Raw genomic sequence first — 25633 nt, 5'->3', positions numbered from 1 at the left:
GGAGAGGGAAGGAGATTTTGAATACTATCGACCAATAGCGAAGGATCCATCCCCCATAGTCAACCGATGGATACAGCTTTTGTTTTTGATAAAGATTGTAGTGAAATCATGCATAAAGGCAGTTTTTTTTTAAACAACGGAATATCGTTTCCTCCCAATCTCCGAGTCATCAACTTTGAAAAAGTTGGAACTTGCACTCTTTTTCTACATTTTCAAAATCTCATCCGAGAAATTGTCGGATTTCTAATTTTCCCGGGGCGTACGATAATTTTCCGGTGCGTACGATAATTTTACGCCCCTGTGTCGATCGGACTAACTAAAGTCTCTGGGATCACTGGTTTATTGGGATCACTAGTAGAGACCCTATAGGAGGGACGCGCCAAAACATTTTTGGGGAATAGGAACTCGTGTAGTCACGTGATTGCGCGCGAATGATTCAAACATTTTAGTCTGTAAACAAACGATAAGTTATAGGTTAGGTTGCTACATTTATACTTGTAATTATTAAATGAGTAAATTAAACTTACACTTATAGAAAACTACTAAAAAAAAAAAAACAATTAAATATAAATATCACAATAAAAACTATAAGTATTCCTAACTTAAACTAACCACAGCCGTTAATACATACTAAAGATAAACATAGCTATGCGTTGCATGGGAAGCTGTCCCCCCCAAATTTTCAGCCCACCAATATGTATGGCGCGTCCCTCCTAAAGGGTCTCTAATCTCTAGTAGGGATCCTATAGGAGGGATGCGCCATGTACATTGCTGGGGGACCGGAACTCGATTTTGCGCGCGAATGATTCAAACATTGAAATAATTATGCAATAATGAATTGCATCAAATACAGAAAAAAAATGAACTATATTTAATAATAATTAAAAATTTATATTAAAATAGAATAGGTTACACGAAAAAATTATTATAAGTTCAAGCGGTCCCCCAAAATTTTCAGCCAATGGCACATGAGCTGAATATGAATGGCGCATCCCTTCTACAGGATCCCTAATCTCTAGCAAAGTGAAGTTCCGAATTTTTTAGAAAAACTATGGTCAGAGAAAAGTTCAAGCAAATCCTACGATTTATTCGTTTCGACAAAAGAACCAAAAGAAGTAGGCGCCCATAAATAAATAAATTTATCCATGTATCCCGAAAGGGAATCATTATTTTAAATAAAATAAATAAATTTACCTTGGTTTCGGAAATATGGGATAAGTTCATTGAAAACAGTAAAGCTTGCTATCAACCAGGGCAAAATATAACAGTTGACGAGCAATTATTTCCTTCAAAAGCCAGGTGCAGATTTACACAGTATTGGGATCTCTAGCACTTGAATACGCTATCTGGTGGCTAAATTAAAAAATAGTGTCATGTGCCGAATTGCTGACAGATGATTTGAACTACACGATATTTATGTAGAAATATTTACATATATTTTTAATTTTATGACTTGCTTATTTATTATTGAAAGTAGAATTGAAAATAACTAGTATCGTTAAACTAAAAAGTTGTTGCAAAGAATTTTTTTTTATATGGAGTTCCCAGCAAAAAAAAATACAAGTAAAGTGTACTGCTGTATATTTGGTTGTACAAGCATAGCTTGTCGTGATGAAAAAATTAGGCTTTTTTTAAATTCCACCTCGTAAAAAACAATTTATTTATGAAATAAACAAATTTGATGATAAAGAAATAATTAATAGACATAGCTTGGGTACGAGCGCTAAAAGTTGGAAAAAGTATAACTCCCAGTATGAAAGTCTGTTCACTCCATTTTATTAAAGATGATTTTTTAGCTTCATGTGAGTATTTTCAACAATGATACGTGAGTATTTGTTCTTGTTATTATAAATTGTTAAATCAATAAATTTACTCATGCTTATATTGTTTTTGTGTATTTTTATAGCTATTGATTCAACTCGAACTTATTTAGAAAAGAAGCAAATATTCCTAGTCAAAATCTTCCTTTAGGATCATCCAAAGAATGTGCTTGTCTTGTAGATTAAATAGATTCTCGAGAAGAAAGAATACGTAGCAGATCAATTGAATTAGTGACAGTTAATGATATTGCAATATTGCCACAACATGTTTACAAATACCACTTAAACCAGCCTTGCATGAACAACTCATTCTAATTATTCGACCATTTTTTAATATTTCACCAGTTATTTCATGTGGATTATCTTTAATATGTGAAGTTTGTAAACAAAAAGCTAAAATACTTATAATATTACAATCACCATTTGGTACTTGCCCACACTTAATCACATGTCCAACATTTAATACACTTTCACCACCAATAAAATTTTTATTGCTTGGTTTTGTGCAAGCAAATTAAAAAATTTTTTGTACAGTAAATTGTATTATTTTTATTGAAAATATAATAGCAAATATGGTGTATTTTTTTTTACCAAACGTGTCATATCTTTTCTATTTAAAAATATTTCTATTTTATTGAAAAATTAGTATTAAATTCTTTATTTCGCAAATATTATAATTATGATATATATAGAATATAATAATTGTATTGTCTGCAATATTTTTCAAAAAAAAAAAAAAAATGATTATAAGATACATCAGAGAAAAAGAATTAGACAACACTGCAGAGTACATTAGAAGCAGCTGACAAACTCCATTCAAAAGCAAGTAAATTACTGCCACATTTCTATTTTCCTTCTTCATGAAATATATTCGATTCATAAAGATTAAAATATGTCTATTGAATTTGATTTTTATATATGTTTTTATAAAAAATATACAAAAACTTGTATTGAGCCAGGAATACAAAAAAATTATATTATTAATTATAATATTTACGTAATAAAGAAATTTACGTTAATTTTTTAATCAAATAAAAACATTTTTAACAGGCTGAATGCCCAGCGTGAATTGGTGGAGTTTACCACGGGGCTCGTTGTGTACACAGTTCGATAAGCTGAGAGAGCGATACGATTCAATGAGTTCTTTGGACTTTTCGTTGTTCAGATCTTTATTTAGACGAGAGTATTTAGAGAATATAAGTTTGTGGTTCAAAAAATAAAGACGAGATATATGTTATAAATAATAAGGGTCTCAAAGTGTGGCAGGTTTTGGAGTTGAAAAAAGCATTTCTAGAAAAGATCTCTATTAGATATCTTATTGCATTTGTACCAGAACCTTCGCGTTCAGTCTAGCAGTATTTTTCATATGTTTTTTGTAACGTCTTTATTTCGTCATTCCTGAAATGTTTGTTAGACAGCGTAAAAATATAGATGAAAGTGAGAATTAGAAAACCATCGTAAACAATAAAATGTTATACCTGAGTTTCACAAAAATGATTTTTTATATTTACTTAGTTTACGACGAATTATATTTTCCTCGATAAACATCCTACGATTTTGGTGTCTATCTATGACTATCGCATTCAGCATTCTTCTTTTATTGCTTGAATTTGGAGAAGTGTAGTTTTTATCAGCTATTCATTCCACCCAGAGATCATACCGGTGCCCTTTGTTATATATGGTAATAATATTATAATAAATAAATCCTACAATTATCTTATACTCTTGAAACTGTGCATTCATCTCATTCTTTCGAAACTTAGTTTTTTGAAGGTTTCACTTCTAACACGTGTGATCTGCACACATGCTTTTTTTCTCGTTTCTTTTTTTTTATCTTGCATTAGATGTTAGTAGCAAATATGTTTTAAATGACCATCGTCAATGCTTAACCTTTTGACTGCGGCGCGCTCTCGAACTAATCCGTTAATATGAACGGCGGCGCAATTTTCGCATGTCAGTTGCTGCGACTGTTTTTCTATTGACAACTAACCAAAACAGATAATAATGGCAAATAAAATAAAAATATGAATTTAAAAAACTTTTTTTTAAGTAATTTAGTTTCTATGTTACATATTACAATAAATTCTAAAAAAATCCTTCAAAATATTGATGGATTTGTGAGAGCGTTTATATACGCTTTTAGCAGTCAAAGGGTTAAATGAACACGTTGTTCTGAAACTTGTCGAGCCATATACAAGCTGTGGAAGAAATATTACCACCAATAACTTTTTCACTAGCATGTCGAAATAAGCCAAAACCAAATTATTGGCCAAAAAAAACAACTCTAATTGGAACTATTAGAGGAAACAAAAGAGAACTACCAAAAGCAGCCAAATAAACGAAGGATAACATGCCTCGTTTTTCTACTATAATGTATAAATCAAAGAATTGTGTTCTTACAATATATAAAAGCAAACCAAATGAAAGAGTAGTTGTTCTAAGTTCTCAACATAAATTTTTGAAAATTAATAAAAGTAATAAAAAAATGTTACCGGAATCTATTCAATTTTATAACAGCACAAAATTTGGAGTTGATATGGCCGATCAATGGCCAGAAAACATACAATAAAAGCTAGTTCTCGTAGATGGCCCCTCCAAATATTTTTCAATATTTTAGATTTGGCTGCTATAAATGCTTTGATCCTTTACAAAGAAACGACAGGAATACAAATACAACGAAAAGTATTCTTGTTTTAATTAGCAGAACAGCTTTCCACTGAATACAGAGCTGGAACATTATCAAATGCAACCCATTCTAACAAACGCAAAATTTGTCAAGTACGACTTTGCCACAACAACAAAACAAATAATATATGTGAAAAATGTCAAAATCATGTTTGCGGAAAATGTACACATGAAAAGATTTCAATTTTTATTTACATAAAATATACAGATAATAATGCATAAATTATTTTTTTTCCAAGTGAAATAAATTTTTGTTATTGTTAATATTTATTAATAACCCGTTTTATAACTGTAAATAATATAAAAAAATATTAAAAATTAATTTTCAATAAATTTTTTTACACATTAGTTATTCTTTCACAATGCAGTCATTTTGACTGCTTTGGGCAATATAGATATATATAAAGTTTCGGTCTTTTTAGTGTTAAGAATTTGTGTGTCGCTCAACGTGTTAAAAATCTTTTTTATATCTGGTGAAAAATATTGGGTTTCACTGAAAGTTCCGGCTGATTAATATTTGTATTATACGGACCGTTTATTATAAAGGTAATATATAAATTTATTTTTGAAACAATATTGAAAAAATATATAATTTTCGAAGTTGACAAAAACTTACCGTGAAACCTAATCTTATCACATTGCATACGGGAGACGAGGTATCTCGTCTTTAGCAATCCAAACGTTGTGGCCGGGAGCTGAGATATCTCGGCTATTATATATCGTTTTAAGGTTTCTTCAACTCAATCGACGATTTAAAGAACTAAAGATAGACTTTCTTGTTACGTTACCAGTAATTGATGTTTGATGATTTATCGGACGAATCGAATAATACTGCAGACGAAAATGAACTCAGTGATAATAGGGAAATTCTTGAATTGAGTAATGCTATTTGACATAGAACTACACCCAAAAATGTGCGGTCCCTGGAAGCATGTTGCGCGAATAGTGTGCCGTACGCAATGTGTTATAAGAGAGACAAAAATAGTTTATTAACAAATATTTATAAATTGGTATTAACTTTCTGGTCGACCAAATAATAAACACAGGATGACAATTTGTTAATTATTAAATATTTTATTATCGATTATGCACGATTATAGGGATAAATGACAGAGAGAGAGAGAGAGAGAGAGAGAGAGAGAGAGAGAGAGAGAGAGAGAGAGAGATGGATGGGTGATAAACTTTAATAATATCATGTTGAAATAAATTCATATTATTCGAAACAATGATATTAGAAAAAACAACAAAGAACGTCTCTTACACATTGATTATATACATGATTGTTTTTATTACGTTAAAAATCCCAAATATTAATCAATTATATCAAAAAGAAGGATAAATAAACTATAATGTTTTCTTTTGACAAAGTTCCGTTTTATTCGAACTAAAAGTATCACTCTAAAACGGTGTACTAAAGATAAAAAGAAGAAACGAAACAATAATAATAATAGTAATATTAATATTAACAATCAAGAATAGAAATGCATCTTGCTAAAGAAGAATATCGATTGTAGGTTTCGCGTTTTTAATACGCGCCTACGCGTACGAAGAAGAGACACGTAAATATGTATATAATGTGTAAGTATATGTATTGTATATATGTCTGTACTTATATATGAGACAAAATGACTTATCATTACTTCTAAAAGGGAGAATAATTAATTAGGTCAGGTTGTTCCCCCTTTTAATCTTCGGAATATTCAAAAGGTTCTGGTGGATCAGCTTCTTTTTCTTCATCTGGCTTTGGTCCGAATGCTAAAACATACACCATTTTAAAAGGCCAAAGGTCGATACGTATTCATAAGAAGATTTGCGACATTACGAGAGATTTTACGGTTAAGTAATTGATTTTAATCATGGCCACGAATCTGTCTTAATTAAAATGACCATTTTTTGGCTTAAACGAAACCTTTCGTTTAAGATGAAATAGAATTTCTTTTCTTATTTTATTTTATTTTTGTTTTGATTTTCTTTTTCAAACCCAAAGAAGATATTGAAGTAAATTTATTCAGGAGTATGCAAGAACCTGTGTACGTGACAAAAGTAACTTTCTGAGATATTGACTTTCTAACTTAAATTGCATTTTTGTTTTTTTTTTGAAATAACTATATAAAGGGGTTTCCTAAACCTTATAGGGAAACTTTTTGAAGATTCTGAAATCATAAAAAAATAAAAATAGAAAAAAATTGTAGTCTAATAAAATAAAATAGTTAATTATTTAAATAAAATGTCACATAATAGTTTCTTGCACATATCTGTTGATGCAAAATTGGAATATACGATAGATAATGTTGAAATTTTTAATAATTTATATTTCAATGAATAAACAACTCATTAATATTTTGCGTAAAAAAAATTTCAACATTATTGATCAACTCAATGTGTAGGAATTAATTCGATGTCTTTTAAAAACATATTTAGTATTTATTTATGGTACCGAATTCATTTCTACACTTAATAATTTCCGAAATGTTTCTCTTAAGAAGAAAAAAATTCATGCAATCATATAAAAAAATAATAATAATAAAAATAAAATAATAATAATTAAAACTCACCAGCGACTGGTTCAACCAATTCCTCTTCCGAATCTGCTTGAATATGTTTAACCATAACGATTCCACCAATTTGAAGATCCTTGACCGGGACGTAAGGACTACCTTCGACTAATTGAATGACCTTGAGTTGTTGCCGTAATACTCTGGCAGGATTTTGAAGAATTTCAAAGTTAGGCTCCGGTTCCTTCTTTTCTTTTTCATTCTTTTCCGTGTCATCTTTGCTCTTCTTATCGATTCTCTCTTTCGTATCCTTAACCTCCTTCTCTTCTTTCTCTTTCTTTTTCTCTTCCTTTTCTTTCTTTTTCTCTTCCTTTTCTTTCTTTTTCTCTTCTTTTTCTTTTTTTTTCTCTTCTTTATCTTTCGAAGCCGTTGTCGTTGCTATTGCCGACGATGACGCTGACGTTGTTGTTGTTGATGACGACGATGGCAGAGACAACGACGATGATGTTGACGATATTTCTTTGACTTCAACGCTTTCCTTCGTCTCTACTACTATAGGTGGATCCTTTAAAAGATATTAAACCAGAAAATTGTTGGTCTCGTCGTCATCTCTTTTTTTTTTGTTTCCCTCGGATTAATTTACGGACAAAGAAAATAATTTAAATAAAAAAAAAAAAAAAGAAATGAACAAACGAATGAACGAACGAACCGAACGAACGAACGAACGAACGAAGTGACCTTTGACTTTCAAAGCTACAAAAAGAGAAGGCAACGTTGACTGGTTGGTAAGTTTTAAAACCGAGAAAAAAAGTAACACGATCTGTCGACAAAATTTGCGAATTTATATACCACTTGCATGTAAGAGACAATAGTTTTTTAAGAGTAAAAGAGTAAATAAAAGGAAATAAAGAGTTTGTTTAATAATTGAGCCACTTGTATGTCAAATCGATTAATTTCACAAAACAAAAGTAGAGAACATCGATTGTCGTATGATTCACTATGGAGTGTATGGAGGGTAGAGGTAAGGAGTAACATCTCTGTACATAAAAAGTGTCCGTCGAAATCGAACCAATTGAGGTGGCGCCACATTAGCATCATGGTAAATTTTAAAGGAAGCGCCAAATATTATTAGAGTAGGATTGAGAAATAAACAATTGCAATACATTTACAATTGCTACATTCATGCCATACCAAGTGTCTACACCAGCGCCATTCTGGAAGGTTTTTGAATTGTTATTGACAGAAAACGCTGGACACTTTTTCACATTTTCTTCCATAAGAGATTTTACTCCTTACCTCTACCCTCCATAATCGAGTGATCATACAAATTGTTTTTATTTGATGATGTTAAGCTTAATTATTGAGAAAATTTATTTTAAATGTAAAAAGTTAAATATTGATTTAGTATATTGAAACTTTCATAATAAAATTTTGAAAACTTTAAATACTGGAATTTGTTTTGACCTCTGAACGGCTCAATTATAAATGTCAGATTGTCGAGCTTGATTTTAGACAATATGCGGTTAACGTATTATATTATATTATATTATAATAATAATAATAAAAATTGTTCATTACCACATCCATTTTTTCATGAGAGTCACGTGCTCTTCTCTCAGATTCCTTTCTACGTGCCCGTGCAGCAATACTCAGAACAGCAGTAGTGACCTTTTCCCTTTCTTCACGTTTTTTCTCTTCGAGTGGTGCAGGATATGCGTAGATACTTGGACGTGCATTCGAACGAATCTCTAATTTTGGCATTTTTAATTGAGCATTCAAAGCTATTAAGCAAGTAGGTGTAAATGCTAGAGCAAGACAATGAGCTAAGGGAAACCAGTACCAATACTGAGTGAACACAAGTGCACCAACAACTGCTAACATATTCGTGTGACCTGTTCTAGACTGAAGTGAAACTGTCACGTTACGACCACCTAGAAAAATATTAAAATGAAATTATTATTTGATTAGAAGAAAATAAACTAACATTGATGAAGATGTTTTGAGCACGATCAGAATGTTTCATCGAAAATATTTAAACAGTGTCAAAAGGGTGAGAGAGGAGAGATTGAAAGTTTTAGCTCGAGGCTACTTTATAATCTCCTTGAAATTTCTCAAGACTGAAGAGGAAGAGTCCGTATTATCTTCCTCTCTTACTCTCCCTCTCTCTCCATCTCTTCCTTCTACCAAAACGAAGAGAAGATTACAGTTTCGATCATCTTACCAGCATCGATGATACCCTGGGCAAGAATAGCACCGAACTTGGCCATAACGTCCTCGTGTTTGTCGACAACTACCTTCGCGTAAAGGGCACGGAAATCCTTGACGCGAGAACAGGTTGCTTCGGTTTGTTGAATGAGGATCATTGCCGAGGCTATCAACGCTCCCTGTCTGACGAAGTTCACAGGGTCGTTCGTCATTGGATCTAATAGTGCTATTGCCTCTTTCAAGCCGGTACCAGCACAGGCAATTCCCAGAGCCATTGCGGCGCCATATCGGACATGAGGATTATAACTTTCAGCCAAGAGAGATACTACGCTTGGACATTGCTCTGGTGTTCTACAAAAAATCAAATCAAATTCTTCTTTAGTATTTGGGTAATATTTGTATAGAAATTCAATTAAAATCGAGGATAGAGCAAATAGTTTTCTATAGATATTTTTTTAAATCACTGATATTTATAATGCAGCAAGGATATACTTATGTATAGCATTTGGGTTAATTATATAGTAATTAAATAACTAATAAATATTATATAATTTTCGATTAATAAGACATTTCACATAGACACTGTTTGGATTTTATGCAAAATATTAAATAAGATATTTTCCTAATATCTAAGTTAATTTATTATGCACATTTTAGTTTATAAATCTTTTGAATCACACATATGCATAGTCAATCAAAGGCACATCCGGATAGCTTTTAAGCATGTTATATAATATATTCATTCCCACCCATAATTTTAACCCTACCATCTCATACATTTTATCTTTTATTAAAAACAATTCGAATGATACATATTTAGATGTTAACTGTTGAATGTTAATCGTTTGAATTACTTTTGAATTGTTTTAGGATCACAATTCCGTATTGGTCGACGGTGCCTGTCAAATCCCAGATCCTTTGTATAAGCTGATTGGTAGCATAATCTGCTTCTACATACCACTGGGTGTAATGCTACTCACATATGCATTGACGGTGAGACTATTGGCTAAACAGAGACAGAATATTGGTGGAGGTACAGGTTGGTCATCAGGATGGTTGGGTGGTCCACAAGGTGCATCCACGGGAGGTTAGTGTAATATCAGGTACACTGACCTGTGTCTTATTATTTCTATCTCGCGAGCATCCATTACAATAAATCATCTCGTCCAATTATATTTTCTCTAACGGAGGAACATAATAGGTCATCTCGTTGATAACTAATATAAGTAACTTTCATCAGCAACTTAATTAACGTGTTTTTTCAACCAACAGACGGATAATAACTTTGTTACTTCTATCGAGTGATTCTGTTAATAATTATGAAATAAACATACTTTTTGTTTTATTTTTGTTTTTTGAATTTATCGCAGACAACAAATTAAGACTGTAATGAAAAAAAAAAAACACGTTTTTTAAACACCGAATTTACGATAATAATAAATTTGATATTGATTGAAATAATAAAAAAGTATTTCAAATTACAATCGTCGTAAAGTGAAAGGCAAAAAACCAATAACATCGGAAGTAATATTGAAATGAAATCTTTACAATCACTCGTTATGATTCGTTTTAAATGATTTTCTAACAATAAATTTAATTTGTATTTCTCGTGAAGTAGAAAGAAATGTTTCGAAGAGTTGAACTTCGATATTCGAATAGGACATATATAAAAGATAAAATCATAAAAACTGTTTAATAGTTTACCAACTCGTTCGAGACGATGTGAATCGAACGATACCATAAGATTTAAATATATTGAAAAAGGTTAAAGAGAGAGAGAGAGAGAGAGAGAGAGAGAGAGAGAGAGAGAGAGAGAGAGAGAGAGAGAGATGTTTTTTTGTTATGTTCAACTTGGTATGTAGGCGAGAATGCGTAGGAATGTCGAAGGATGTAAAAGACGAGTTCTTTCTTCGAAAAGGCGTTATCACCTGATACACCTATCTCTTTGTGAAATTCAATCGCCTTTGCCAGTTTCACTGATGGAACTAAACCCACGGTGAAAAGCAAATATTCACCCAAGTATAATATACACACATAACACATACACACATACGCTCTTGCTTACGTTAAAAGCGAACCGGAATAAAAGTAAGAATTAAATCGTAGTTGAAATATCACATATACACTTTCCTTCTCCTTCTTTTATTTCTTTTTTTAACCCTCTGTAACCACATTTCGTATTTTTCGGATTCGAGTTGGAAAAAATGTTTTATATGAGTTGATTTGTTTTTGTAGGATATGTTGGTATTATATACAATTGGACGTTTCTATTAAAAAAAAAAAAAAAAAAAAAAAAATTAACATAGTCGACCTTTAAAATTTACCACCAAATAAAAAATAATAAACGTCATAATATTTTATCCATTTTAATCAGATAATTCTTGTTTGAATAAAATTATTCTCCAAAAGTCCAAAGATCCAAAATTCTATAGAAATAATATAAAAAAAACCTTTTCATTTTCCTTTTTTTTTTTTAAATAGAGGAATATATACATATTACTTAAAAATAATTATTAAATAAATTTGAAAGTAATGGAATATTTTTCGTGATTGATCTAAAGTGAATTTGTTTTTAATATTTTTTGATTCACTTTTTTCTAGAAAGATCGTTATTTTTCTCTTTCTCGGAAGAGATCGATAATTTATTGAACTTCGTTTTCTTTTTCTCTTTTGACATAAATAAGAAACATAGAAGGAGTTGTTCTCATCCATCATCTAAAGTGTCTTCTCCCTCGATGCACGTACGTTAATACCGTGTAATCATTATTTCTTTTATCTACAACTAATCTATCCTCTCGAAATGAAAAAAACAAATATCCTTATACGCGTTAGAAAAAAAATAGTTCGAGTTCACGATCATCGAGTGTGAGAAGAAATTGAGAGAGAAACTGTAGAAAACGATAAACTGATTCCGACGTTTTCACCAATAGGAGAATAGTATGTTAGATCTATGTAGTCGAATTATATCGAATATAAAGTTCATGTAGCGTCGTTCAATTGGAAACGAATCCCTTGATGTTTCTTTTATATATAACGTATGAACCAAAGTATTGGCGGAGATTAAACTTTCCTATAACATCCTTTGTAAATCTCTACAAAGTATTTCTATCACTTTTTTGGTTCCGTTTGCAAAATATATCTCACGAGTCAGAAATTCGAGTGCGTTAGCTATGGAGATTAAATAAAATGTATAATAAAAGAAAATTATTTTTAGATACAAATGTAACTTCATATACATTATTATTTACTTTTATTATTATTATTATTATTTTTTATCGTGCACCAATTTAATTTTTATGGATTAAAAAATTATTTTAACTTTCGACTCGAGAGATACATTTTACGAAATAATATTGTCTGTTTTAGTTATTTTTTGTATATTATTTATATAATTTTGTATGTTAATAAAATAAATTTTTTTATTTTTTGGATACAAAACAACGTATACACGTGACGATTTCATATAGATTTGATTGGGTGAATATTTATTGGGTCAGTATTTGAAAACAATTTTTGATTGATTTGATCTTTTCGTATTATGAATATAGTGACTATTTATTATTACATTTATTTAAACTGAATGTATTCATGTAAATATAGTGACCATTTATTTTGATCAATTAAATGGAAATATTTAAATTTCGCGACAAGAGTTAAACGTAATTTGGTATAGAAATAGTTTCCCCCAATACTTGGAAACTTCTCTCTATGTTGGTGGGATAAAATTTACGTTTACGAGTTGCAGCTGTTTCCTGCATACCGATTTCAAATAGATGATTCTGAACGAACTTAAAGTAGACCATAGTCATTGGTCGTCGTTGTCTTCCTCATTTCTTTTTATTCTTTTATTTGTTCTTTTAACATTATTGAACAGATCGTATTCTCTCACTATTTCTTGCTTCGAAAGTCATTATTTCCATTCTCAATTTTCCAAGTCATCGAAGCGACGAAAAGTACTTTTGTATTTGTTACGTAAGGAATCGACGATGTTCCATCCGTTGGAAAAACATAAATGTTTATTGTTAGGTAAAATGTTGGAAGACATCTTTCGAATAAAATAAGACGATCATTGGAAGACAAAATGAAACTTTTATACTAAAAATTCATACTATTGGATCTTTCGAAATATAATATAATTTATTTAGAATGAAATTTAGGTTTTCCTAGACGGTACATAATTTTCTTGTATCTCATTATTATCCTTATAATACAGGATAAATAAAACGTAAATAAAACGTAATAATAAAACAAGCAAAATATAATAAAAATGTTCCATTTAACTTTCTATTTCTGGTGTAATACTAAAGAAAATACTACTTAGTAGATAGAAACACAAACAATTTATAGATCACGTCTGAAGTATCTATTGCTAAAATGTAAAGCGAATTTAAGGTTTAAATTAGGAGTAAAAGTGAGGTTTAGGTAATAAAATCTCTGTATGACACAAAAAAAGAAATTACTTTCAAAACAACCTAATAGTTTTCCAAGGGATGCGATTTAAATTTAACGAGCATTAGATATAAAAAAGCTGTTAAATATTAGTTATTAGTTAAAATAATTTGTTAAGGGCCTTTGAAAACAAATGTGGACAATTATATTTAATTTATTTACTATAACATTTTCACATATTTTCTTTCTTTTTAAATTACCTTAAATAAAATTAACAAAAAATATCATTGGTTATTATTAAAAAAAAAAAAATTCATTTTTGAAAAGATTTGGGAAATAAGAAATAGCCAGACAATTAGTAAAATGATATCAACAATACGAAACTAATAGGAACCAATAAGTTGTTTAATCCAAACTTGAGAGAAAATAGTTGTCAAAGGGGAACGATCTTGATTCAACGAAAACTATCTATATATACATTTTTATTTTCTTTACTTTCTTTTCTTAAAGAAGCTAATATAAAGACCTATTACAGTATTGTTCGATGTAATACGACATCGATTTCCACGTTTTTTCTTCGTGTCTCGTATCGTGCAAGATTGCGATTAGTTCTGCCGCTTGGTTTTCTTTGTCCAACGTTTCATGGAAGAAGAAGAAGAAGAAGAAGAAGGATTCTCGATGAAAAAGGAATAGAGATACCGAGGTACCTTTGGATCTTAAAACGTTAAACTAGGCCATCTTTCTCTTTCATTTTTTTTCTATGCTATGAAATAAAAAAAAAATAAAATACAAGAGAAGGAAGAAAAAAAGGAATAAGAAAGAATGAACGATCTGTAAACTTTTGATTGAAGTACCAAGTAATCATCATTACATAGACGAGAGAAATAGAATACGTTTGATAATTTTATTTTTTTATTTGTTTCCAATTCGACTTCTTGCTTTTTTTTCACGTTTGCAATTTTATTCTATTTTCTTCCGTTTTCTCAGGTAAGGGAGTAGAGAAAATTACAAGTGTATTTCAAAGGACGTTAGAGATTATGAAATTTACGTTTTACGTTACAACGAGACCGTACAAACCGTGCTCTGTCATTTTTAGATCGGAAGAAATAAAACAAACAAAATAAAAAAAAATAAAAGAAGAAAAGAAAACCTTTTTTATTCAAGCGGAGATTACTTCGTTACGCTTGAAAAAAAAAACAGAAAAAGAATAAGAGCGAACATAAATGAACCGATCGATTACCCTCATTGTCTTGAATGAAAAATATGAGCTGCTTCAAAGATTACATAGGATTTACAAAAATTTCCCTTTGTATCATTTAATTCTAATTTGCACTTTTAGTATTCCTTTTTTTTGTTTTTTTTTGTTGGTTGCCTAATACTCCTACTCATGTTCTAATATCATTCCTCACTACTTCTCTCTCTCTTTTTTCTTTTTTCTTCCTTATCTAAAGAAATTACAAGTCGAATCGAATGATTCATGCGAGGGCAATACGTCTTGGCATGGACAAAACGAAATAAAAATACATGTTCGACTATGATCGATCGAATTTTAGTATTCTCATTCTCACTCGTTTTATTACGAATGAAAAACAGAATAGGACGTATCTTTCTCTTTCATTCCCGCTTACATAAACTCTATTTATTTCTCACTTTCTTTCCGATTAGTTTTTTCTTTCTTTTTTTTCTGTTCGTGTGCTTTAGGGTGAGTAGTGCTCTCTTTTTTCGAGAGGTTCGTGCGAGTTTCGTGATGCGGCCGAAAAATTGGAACGCGCGGGACCGCACCACCGTACGACCAAGTCCTATTCGGGCTGCAACGGAGATTTGCATCGGTCGATTTAACTTGCAAATAAATCGAGCCGCTGACATGACAATCTATGGCATACTATACGAAAAGTCGGTCAGATTAGTTAGCGGTTAGTGAGAACCTAGGAATGCTGTTTTCTAAGATCAGAAATTTATAAAGATCGATGTTATGATGGCGTACTTACTAATACTACTATTTTTCGGGATAATAATCCTCTTTTGTATAATTTATATAAAAAAGGAAAAGGAGAAAATAATAAAATAAGGACTAAAGTAAAAAATTTAAAACATCGAACATCAGATATAGAAACATGAACAAACAATTATTTATATTGGATCAATATTTTGAAACTAATAATTTGCTTTTATTAAAAATATGAATAAACTATATTGATATAGAGCGTGACCATTTATTTGATAAAATACTAACTACAAATGTTTGAAAAAATACGAACATTTGTAGATAGGAGAATTCAAGATAGAAATGAAATTGAATATATATTTTCGATAGAAATGAAATAAATAAAAAAGTCAATGAAAAATCAATTTTATCGAGAAATGCGAAAATAATGATTAATCGTACGGTGACCTATTTATTAGATTTTCTGATTATATTTCCCATTTCTCGATTAGACGATCCTCGAAACGCCCATTTGGCAGGATGAAAGAATTTTTATAAAAGTACACACTAGAGAGCCTCTGTCCGTCGTGTCCACGCGAACAAAATCACTGCCAGAAGCAGGACACGAAGATAGGTGGGAGGTCATTATGTATTAGCTTTGAACGTGTCGAGGTATGCTAAATAGGGATGGTTTAGAAAATGAACGATCCAAGAAATTAATCAATGCAATCTGAACTGTCGATACCATCGGCCTGCATCAGAAATTTATCAAACGTTTATAGTATATCTATTATAATAAATATATTATTTATTAACATATTGATTAAATTAATTTATATATGATATTTTAAATATTATAAGATTTATTATAATAATATTTTATATAATAAACGTGGATAAGTTAAAAAGTTTTGAGCCTAACATAGAAACAATTTTTTGTTTTGATTAAAATAACTTTTATTTTACAAAATAATAAAAGATATTTTTTTTGGGGGGGGGGAATGGGACTTAAAGTTCCAACCAATTCACCCATATACTATTATATATTATAATAATTATAATATAACAATATTAGATACGATAATAAATATCGCAATTGAAAGAAATATAAGAAAAATTAAGATTGGAAAATTCTTATTGAATTAAATATATTTCACGGATTATTTTATAGTATAAAATAAACTTCTCTCGATCTCTTTTTCTTCTCTTTTTGCTTTCCTTTACGTCTTTTTTTTTTAAATTACGCATATGAGAATACGATTATCGGAATTATAGATATATTATACTAATGTTAAATGAATAACTTTTCATCTGTAGTTACGATCATACATCAACTATACATAAAACATGCTCGCTTGGACGTCCAATTGTTCCATGTACATATATAGACATATTAATAATATCACATTAACAATGTTTGTGTTAATGCGCTATTTTCGTATAATGAAAATTCTCCCCCTCTTCCCCCAGGAACACGATAAATACTTCACACATTATAGATAATCATATCGGAAACTAATCGACCGTTCGAAATTCAACGATAATAAACGACTGGTTTGAATACTCCAGAATCATTCTGAAAATGATCAAGTTTAATATAATATTATTCAAACGAGAGCCAGAATTTTCTTGAACGATTAATTATCATGTACTAATTTCGAAATGTTTCGAATATAGTTATTTAATTTAATGGTAGACAAAGTTAGTTAATAGATAGAGGAATTAGATTCGTAATTAGGCTGTTTAGAAACATTAAAGCATATTTTGTTGGAAAGCAAAGCGTATTTTGTTTTGAAAAGGTAGAACTTTGGCACACCAACGAAATTCTGCATCATACTGGAAGAGTCTTGTGAAACTCCTGAGGGAGTGAAAGAGAAAGAGAGAGAAAGAGAGAGATTCCTTTGTCCAAGGATAATATCGAATATGCGTTGCTCGGGATACATTTTTGCAATGCCTGTATATAAATGTACTCGTATTCATTGCACTGTGTAAAAGTCAATTGAAATGAAAGAGTAGGAATATATACATTATGTTTGACTATCTCTACATAAATAAACATAGATGTTCTTCTTTATGAAAAATGATTTTCTCCTCTTTAAAAAATGATTTAGAAATTTAAATATTGATAATATTAGAATTTAATATAAAAAAATATTAGTGCATTAGTTATTTAAATATCAAGTAAACAACATTAATGATATTATTCATTGAAATATTAACTATTAAGCAAAATTTTCACACTACTTATTAACCGACCTACTAAGACGAATTGCGGTATCCAAGATAAACATAAAAAAAGGAAAATATAATTATTTGTACGTAAATATAACAAGTGTAAGAATTCAAAAATTGTGTTCACAGGTCTGGAGAGGCGTGGAACGTGGAAGAGATTTCTACTGAATAAAAATTCAGCCGGAAGTGGTGGTACTCCTCAGCATACTTCTGGTACATCTACCGACACAGAACTCACAACCCTCGACACTCACGAATTATGGCTTCCTGAAAGCGACCCGCCACCATCGGCGATGTCAGCACTTCACGCTTTCGGTGCTGAAATGTTAAAATTATCTAGAGGATTGGAAGGTATAGCCAGTCCTTTAACTCAAACTCCAATTAGGATGGGCAGATCATCAATTTCGGGTGCTCATTATTCTTCAGGTGGTATTCAACAACTACAGCAACAGCAACAACAGCAACAAAAACAACGACAGCAACAACAACACCATAAACATAATCATCATCATCATCATCATCACCATCATCATCATCATCATCATCATCATTATCATCATCATCAGCTTAATCAGCAACAACATCGGTCCAGCTTTCGAAACGGGTAATGATGCTATTTTTTATTCTTCTTCTCTTATCTATCATATTTTTCCTTTTTATTATGTTTATTAGGGTGGGTCAAAAAAATCAATTATTTTTTTTTTTACAAGTGCCACAAAAAAATGAGTTGCTAGACACCCTAAAAGAATTTTCACCAAATATGAGCTCTTAATTTTAATAGGAAGATCCTCCGCATCGCAGTTTTTTATTTTTTTCTCAGTCCAATAGAATAAAATTCATACCTCATCATTAATTGATTGCACAAAAAAATGTTATGAAAGAATTTTGTAGGAAATTTAATGCTCTACAAAAAAGGTAGTTTATATATTTTCCGTAAACCTCACCATTTGAATGATATTCAAGATTTAAGTTTGATTACTTTAAGACAAATTTCATTTTTGTTTATGAATTTCATAACTCGACAATAAATGACTATTATAAAATGCGCAATACAAATTTTTGTAAGAAATTAACTGCTCTATAAAAATGGTGCCTTATGTTTTGGCGATTAAATTAAGCGTTCAAAAGATATTCAGAGACAAAAATCAGTACACATGAAAGTTTGATGATGATGTATGTATACACATACACGTGATTGTGCACATTGATTAAATCTAATCGATGCAACAAATCAAACGTGAATATTTTCTTGCGAAAAAGTGCAAACGTTACGAGAAACAAATTTATCGATATGCTTAGTATCATAGAAATGTTTATATTGAGCGATATATAAAATATTTATGATTAATTAATTAAAATTTGAAAGAATTAAATAAATAAATGAAAAAGTAATTCTTTTGTAGAAAAATTAGATATTAGTATACTTAATAAATACGAAATTGTATGAAAACTATTTAAGGACTTTAGGTGAGAGGATGAGGAGGAGGATGAACTCAAAGACGAGTTTACGAGTAAATATTTCTGATCGCGTTTTAAACCGTATTTATCGATCTATAGCTAAGAAGAGTTTTAGATCATAAAATTATATCCTTAGATTGAATTTGTATAACTCCTGGATTCGGAATAAGAAGAGAAAAAAATAGACGAAGGTATTTTTCGCAATAGATTTCGATCGATTGAATAAAATACAACGTTAAACGATTTTTGTTTATTTTATTTTTGATCATTTTTATACGACATATTTACGAGGATATGGTATATGTTGAGAAGAAAAAAGTACGTTTGTGTGTAATACAAAAATTTCTTTTAAAGCTGGACGGAAAGAAAAATCATAGCGAATAACTGTTGCCTGAGTTATCATGAAAATATTCTTGATTTGTTTGTAGTTTATCAGTTAGTTAACACAACGAGAGTTACAATTTATGTAGGTGCGTATATGTTGAATTTGTGTCATTTCGTAAATGCAAGAACCGTCAACTGCTCCTGTGTGGTCAGAATACGTCAGTTTTAGTTATTATTTGCTTTTGTTACAAACGAATTTAAACTCGTCCGTGTCTACCCTTTAAAACCACTTCCACTTTGGATAAAAATGTGCCGAAATAAGAAGATTTTGAATCTCGTTAACTCATGCCTAAATTATTTTTTTTTTTCAATTTATTTTTTAACACGTTGAGCGCCACGTCCGCCATCGGTGGCGGACACTAGATTTTTCGTTTAGGCCGCGTCCGCCATTAGTGACGAACACTAGACTTTTCGTTTAGGTCGCGTCAGCCACCGCTGGCTGACAGCGTATAAATAACATGATATTTCTAAACGGCGCGCGTGGCCTTATGGGGACTTCCTTGAAAATGAGCGTGGCCTGACGGGAAATTCCTTGAAAAATGAGCGTGGCGCTCAACGTGTTAAGTCAATATATGTATAAACGATCATTAAATAAATTTTATAGAGAGAAAAACGCAAATGTAAATTTTACATCATCATGAAAACGAGCCGAAACCTGAAGATTTTTCAATCTCGTTAATTTGTCAATCAATTTTTATTTTTGAACATTTAAAAAAATATATTAGAAAAATATTTAAGTGATTGTTATAGATACGTATTATAGAAAATAACTAGAACATTTTTCAACGTTAAAGTATTTTTTCAGTTCAATATATATTGACTGATTTATGCGATTTTGGTCGAAACTAGCGTGCAGGAAAGAAGCGAAGCATCAGCTTGATATTCTAGTCCAAGCCTTCTCTTTATGATCCACTGAGGTGGCTTGTTTCCTACGAAGGAAAGAGAATGAGGAGGGGCAAGAAAAGAAAGAAAAAGGAGTGAAAAAGATAGAAAGATCGAAAGATATTCGAGATTGGCTATTCGTTATCGTTCATAGATTCATCTAGCTCGATAGGAAGAGTAATATATGATGTAAAACGATAAGAAAAAAGTAATTAAATTTCTCTTTCCTCCTCTCTTTTACTTTTTTTTCTAATAAACTCATCGAAGTTAAAAAGATTTTGTATAGGTGATTACAAAAAATGACAAAATTACAAATTCCAGTAAATATGTTTTTGCTTCTTTTTTTTTTTTACAAATAGAACTTCGAGTACTTTTATAGTATGCAGTATGATTTGTGTAACTTTTATATCTTAAATAACTTTGTAAATACGCGTTTAATGAAAATTTGCTAATTACAATAGTTGCATTGCGAAGGGCAAATGATGATGCATCAATTTTTCTCATATGTGGACAAGTTTCAGAACTTTGATTAATTTTATTTCTTTTAATAGATTAGATTACTTTTTCATAGATCAATATAATATTAAATTAAAAAAAAAAGCAAAAAAAAAAATAATTAGATAGTTTACGGTACAAAAAAAAAAAAAAAGAAATAAAGTTAACCACGAATATATCGACAACCTTTAATGCACAAGAAAAACCAACATACCATCATATCTTTCTCATGACATCATGTAACTTTTATATTTAAATAATATTTTACAGACATGATTTAAAAATTATTTAAGGTGTGCAAGTTAGGTGAATCATTTTATAAAATAATCATTATCTTAAACAAAAGAAAAAATGGAAATCAAAATAATACCGTTCAATCTACTTTAGAGTTAATACTTTTCCTTTTTTTTATTTTATTGTCTAAATATACGTAATTGTACTTTACGAAAGAGTATAAATTATTCTTGCAAACTATCGCGGAAAAGGTTAAAAGTTTTTGTTAAGGAAAGCAATGTTGGGATCGTTAAACGTAATCGAAGTCATTAGGTTAAAAATAAAAATTACTCTTTTACGCAGAAACTCGCGTAGATTAAATCGTCGTCGATGGAGCCCGTAAATTTGGAACGATACATTCGTTGTTTTCGTCGTCGTCGTTGTCGTCTTCAAATGAAACTTCAGTTTCTAAACGTAAAGTCACCTCGAGAATTCTATCTATCTTTCTTTCTCTCTCTCTCTCTCTCTCTCTCTCTCTCTCTCTCTCTCTCTCTTTTCTGTATCCCCTCACCTCGGTAAAGTGCGAATACTTCATTAGCACGGATTGTTTCAACCTTCTCGACGATTAAGATTTCATTGAATTCATCAACTTAGTCGCCTACTTATCTATCTCTTTATTTTCTATCTATATATGTGTACAGGGTGACCTATTTTAATCGGTGAAGTTCAATATTTTCCTTTATTCATAGTTTTATAAAATAATTTAACAGCTTTTTTTCTCTACTCTTAAGATATAAACAGAGTAACTTTTTTTTTATTTATACAGAACTATATAAACTGGATCGATTAATTTAATAAAGAATATATTAAATTTAAAAATCAGTGATCATCTTGAAATAGTACGCAAAATATTGCTTTACAAAAAGAAAAAAAATAGATATTTATCTTAGCTTTTCAGAATGTTCCTTGTTTTAAATATTAAAGCCATAAATAACGGAAATAAGAAAGTGTTCCAATTGAAATAATTTACCCTGTATATAAATATCATCTTTTCATGAACGTAGAAAAGCGGTTTCAAGAAATTCCTCAATTTTTCAAAAAACAATTTACACACTCTGTTTCAAGAGAATGGACACTCTGTTTCAAGAGAATGGTTACTCGAATATTATTTCTCTATCTGTCTGTTTATTTCTCTCTCTCTTTCTATTTTTCTTTTTACACGGAACGATAAAACGACGTCAAAGAAGTATGATCAAAACGTTTTGAACGAATCAATTCCATTTTCGATTGATTCGGCAATTTTCTTTCGATCCAAGTTACGACGACTTAATTCGTGAAAGTTGATCCTAATCTATAATAATATATTTCATGGATAAAAATGGAGACGAGAAAAGATTTTTCTCTGTCGGATAAAAAAATAAAAATAAAAGAAAAAGATTTGATTGGGATTAAGCAAAGAAAATCGAAAAATCCTATTCGTCAAATTTCTTTGATCAAAGAATAAAAGATCATCCCTTTTCTCGATGAAAGGGTTATCGATTGAAAAAAGATTTTAAGTAGAGATGAGGATAATAGTGGTTCGCTCGTTAAATTTGAAAAGGTTGATGGACTTCTACAAGGAAAATCGTAACGTAACACGCCTTAACCACCACTTTTCAGAAAGAATGTTGTTTTTCTTTTTATCAGCCCCCGTTCTTGGGGGAAAAACTTTCCACTAAATATTTTCTTTCATCTCGCATTCATTTCGCAAAGTATTTCGAGATAAGATAGCGAGGAAGGAAACCTTTTTTGAGAATATACAAAATCAAGTTATAGTATATGTATATATACCAACACTATCCAAATAAAAAACTCATCTATTTATCATTTTCTTGTTTCGCTAAAAATATCTACTGGCAAAATTTAAATGCTTTTATTTATCATCTTTTTGTATTAGTTATAAAGTCAAAAAATGTTTTAAATTATAAATTATAGTAGAAGTAATAAGTTGTGAAATCGAATAAATCTAATTAGAGGTCAGGAAACCAAAAGAAAGGAATAATAATACTAGAAAAAACACTATATATATATATTCGTTTTCGGTAGAGAGAGAGAGAGAGAGGGGGGGGGGACGTTTTTCTGAGAAGAGAATTTCGTATCGATCCCAATGAAAGGAGACAAGTTCCCATTGTTGAAGTAAGTACCATTGCATACATCTGTTGTATTAAATCCTTCAAACTTGGTGCGAGTGCAAAGCCGAGATTTGCAATTTTCAATACATTTCGAATAGCTCATTTTTTTTTTATTTTCCCTTTTTCTTTTATATTTCAATGTTGGAAAAGTAATCGGTAAAATACAGAATAGAAAATGTATTATTGGAATGTTTTACGATTTATTATTTTGTTCTTTTTTCTTTTTTTTCATAATCCAATAAAAATATTGGAAAATTCAAATAAATATTTTCAAATAAAATAAATAATATCATGATAACAAGAAAAATCATTGTATCATTTAATTTAAAATAGTAGATTTAATATAGATTCGTTATTCGAAATGATTCGATAATCTTCGAGTGTTACTTCCTATCCGTATAAAGTTAAATTTCGAACATCTGGTGTGTAAGTTAATGCATTAGAAAGAGAAAGAAAAGAAGAGAGAGTTACTGGAGCACCTAATTTCGTGTGCCACGTAATTCCGGGTAAGCGTTCGCAGCTTAAAGTTGCAATTAGCTGAAACTAGCGAGTAGGTTCTCTCGAGCAAGAGCTCTGGGTTAGTATTATCGAGTGTGGTAGATTCGTATGAGTTACTGGCTACGATAATTCAACCGAGTAAAAGAGAAAGAGAGAAAGAATTTAATAGATGAGAAAGAGAGAAATCGTAGAACTTATACTATGGTAGAAGTATAGTACTTTCTCTTTTTCATAACGAACCCATCAGAGAGGTGATATCCATTTAAACGAGAGCAAGGAACGATTTATCGAACTGGACGTGTTCTCGGTTTCGTTTTGAAAGGAAAAATTGCCGAGCACTTCCCATCTCTATCTATCACGACACGAACTTTCTTCAAATTCACCTTTTTCTATCTTACTTTTATATTTTATTTCTTCATTCTCTTGTTTTTATAACAATTTAAATATAAAATATAGTTAGAAAGAGAGAGCGAGAGAGAGAGAGAGAGTGAGAGAGGAAAAGAGAGAGAAAGAGAAACAGTACACGTAGTTAATCATGAAAAGACACCTTCTTATCCTTTAACGACCTTCGAACACGAAAACAATACGTTAGTGAAACTTAGTTTCAACTTCACCTTTTAACTCTTCATTGCAAACTCGCCTAAGTGCTTGATTCTTGTGATCGGAATGATTGAAATTTTGTTAGGAAAGATAAAATAAAGAATAAAAGTAAGATATTGATGAAAATGTATTAAATCATTAACAAGGGTGAGACTCGATTGACATAGAAACGCGTTTAGAGACACGAACTAAGTGCACATTCCTTTATTAAACAGTTTCATATATACTTGTATGGGGAGAAAGAGGAAGAGAAGTTTACTTAAGTGCAACCACGAAGTGAACGAGACTCCTCTCTTCCCTGGAGTCCGTTTTGCACTTTGAATGCCAGTAGCTAAGTGCAATCCACTTTGAGACCGCGTCACCGCAACTTATAATGGTATCCTGGTTTCCCACTATCATCCGATATTTTCACACTTTCCGCGAGAATTATACCGAAAAGCCCGAAGATGATCACACACACACACACACACACAAGAGAGAGAGAGAGAGAGAGAGAGAGAGGTAAAAATATATATTTATTTATATGTACATAATGTCTATCTATATTTGTACGTATGTAAGTGTAAAAGACGTTTTTAACAGGATACACGAAAAATAACTTTCTTTTCTACGTTTAATAAAATAGTATTTTATAAATTGAAAATAAAAAAATATCTATTATTATTTATTTTGTCCAAATTAAATTATGATCATTATTCATACATATTACTATAACAGAATTAGTGTTGCTATGATAAATATTTTGTAAAATAATTATGTAGTATATGATGTGATTATTTTATTCAATACAAATATTAGAAACGTTTGAAATAATATTGTCTAAATAAATAGCAATTAAAAGTTTGTTTGAATATTTCAATGAAAAAATATCGCGAAAGTTAAATGAAAAAGATACAAATATGATAACTATTATCATTGTTATTTTACCTGACTTTATTTTTTTCACAACGGATTATTTTCATTTATAATTCTTTAAGAAAACAGAAACTTCAGAATCGATTCTTGGTATTCTTTGCAACCAGATTCTTTCGTTAACATCACGAATATCTGCCTATTACTTCGCCTTTGAGAAAGAAAACAGAAATGCATTGGGGTTGTATTTAAGCAGATGCTATGTCATTTGCTTTCTATGTACGTAAATACTCGAGTTTTAAATGTTTTCTTAAGAAATTTAATTACAAT

General features: G+C 30.4%; 2 protein-coding genes across 8 annotated transcripts in view; one reads left to right on the top strand and one right to left on the bottom strand.

Moving 5' to 3' along the window:
- 5-HT2B (5-hydroxytryptamine receptor 2B) overlaps positions 1-25633 on the top strand; it is a 116464-nt gene that overhangs the window by 87359 nt on the left and 3472 nt on the right. For 6 of the 7 annotated variants that reach the window (XM_089170146.1, XM_089170145.1, XM_089170142.1 and 3 more), the window contains 2 exons: positions 10076-10292; positions 17880-18354. In XM_089170146.1, coding sequence (XP_089026272.1) covers positions 10076-10292; positions 17880-18354 — 692 coding nt within the window. The remainder of the gene's footprint in view (positions 1-10075; positions 10293-17879; positions 18355-25633) is intronic. The other variant, XM_089170147.1, reaches the window with a different exon arrangement.
- Positions 5560-25633, bottom strand: part of Rpn2 (Regulatory particle non-ATPase 2) — a 77190-nt gene continuing 57116 nt past the window's right edge. Inside the window, exons 11-14 of the mRNA XM_015327045.2 lie at positions 9222-9556; positions 8579-8931; positions 7061-7565; positions 5560-6260 (exon numbers count right to left, since the gene is read on the bottom strand). Coding sequence (XP_015182531.1) covers positions 6190-6260; positions 7061-7565; positions 8579-8931; positions 9222-9556 — 1264 coding nt within the window. The 3' untranslated portion in view covers positions 5560-6189. The remainder of the gene's footprint in view (positions 6261-7060; positions 7566-8578; positions 8932-9221; positions 9557-25633) is intronic.

Source organism: Polistes dominula, unplaced genomic scaffold, assembly GCF_049000335.1.
Source record: "Polistes dominula isolate Pdom_NZ unplaced genomic scaffold, Pdom_raw_medaka contig_15, whole genome shotgun sequence".
NCBI lineage: Eukaryota > Metazoa > Arthropoda > Insecta > Hymenoptera > Vespidae > Polistes > Polistes dominula.
This window is presented reverse-complemented; position numbering and strand designations above follow the sequence as displayed.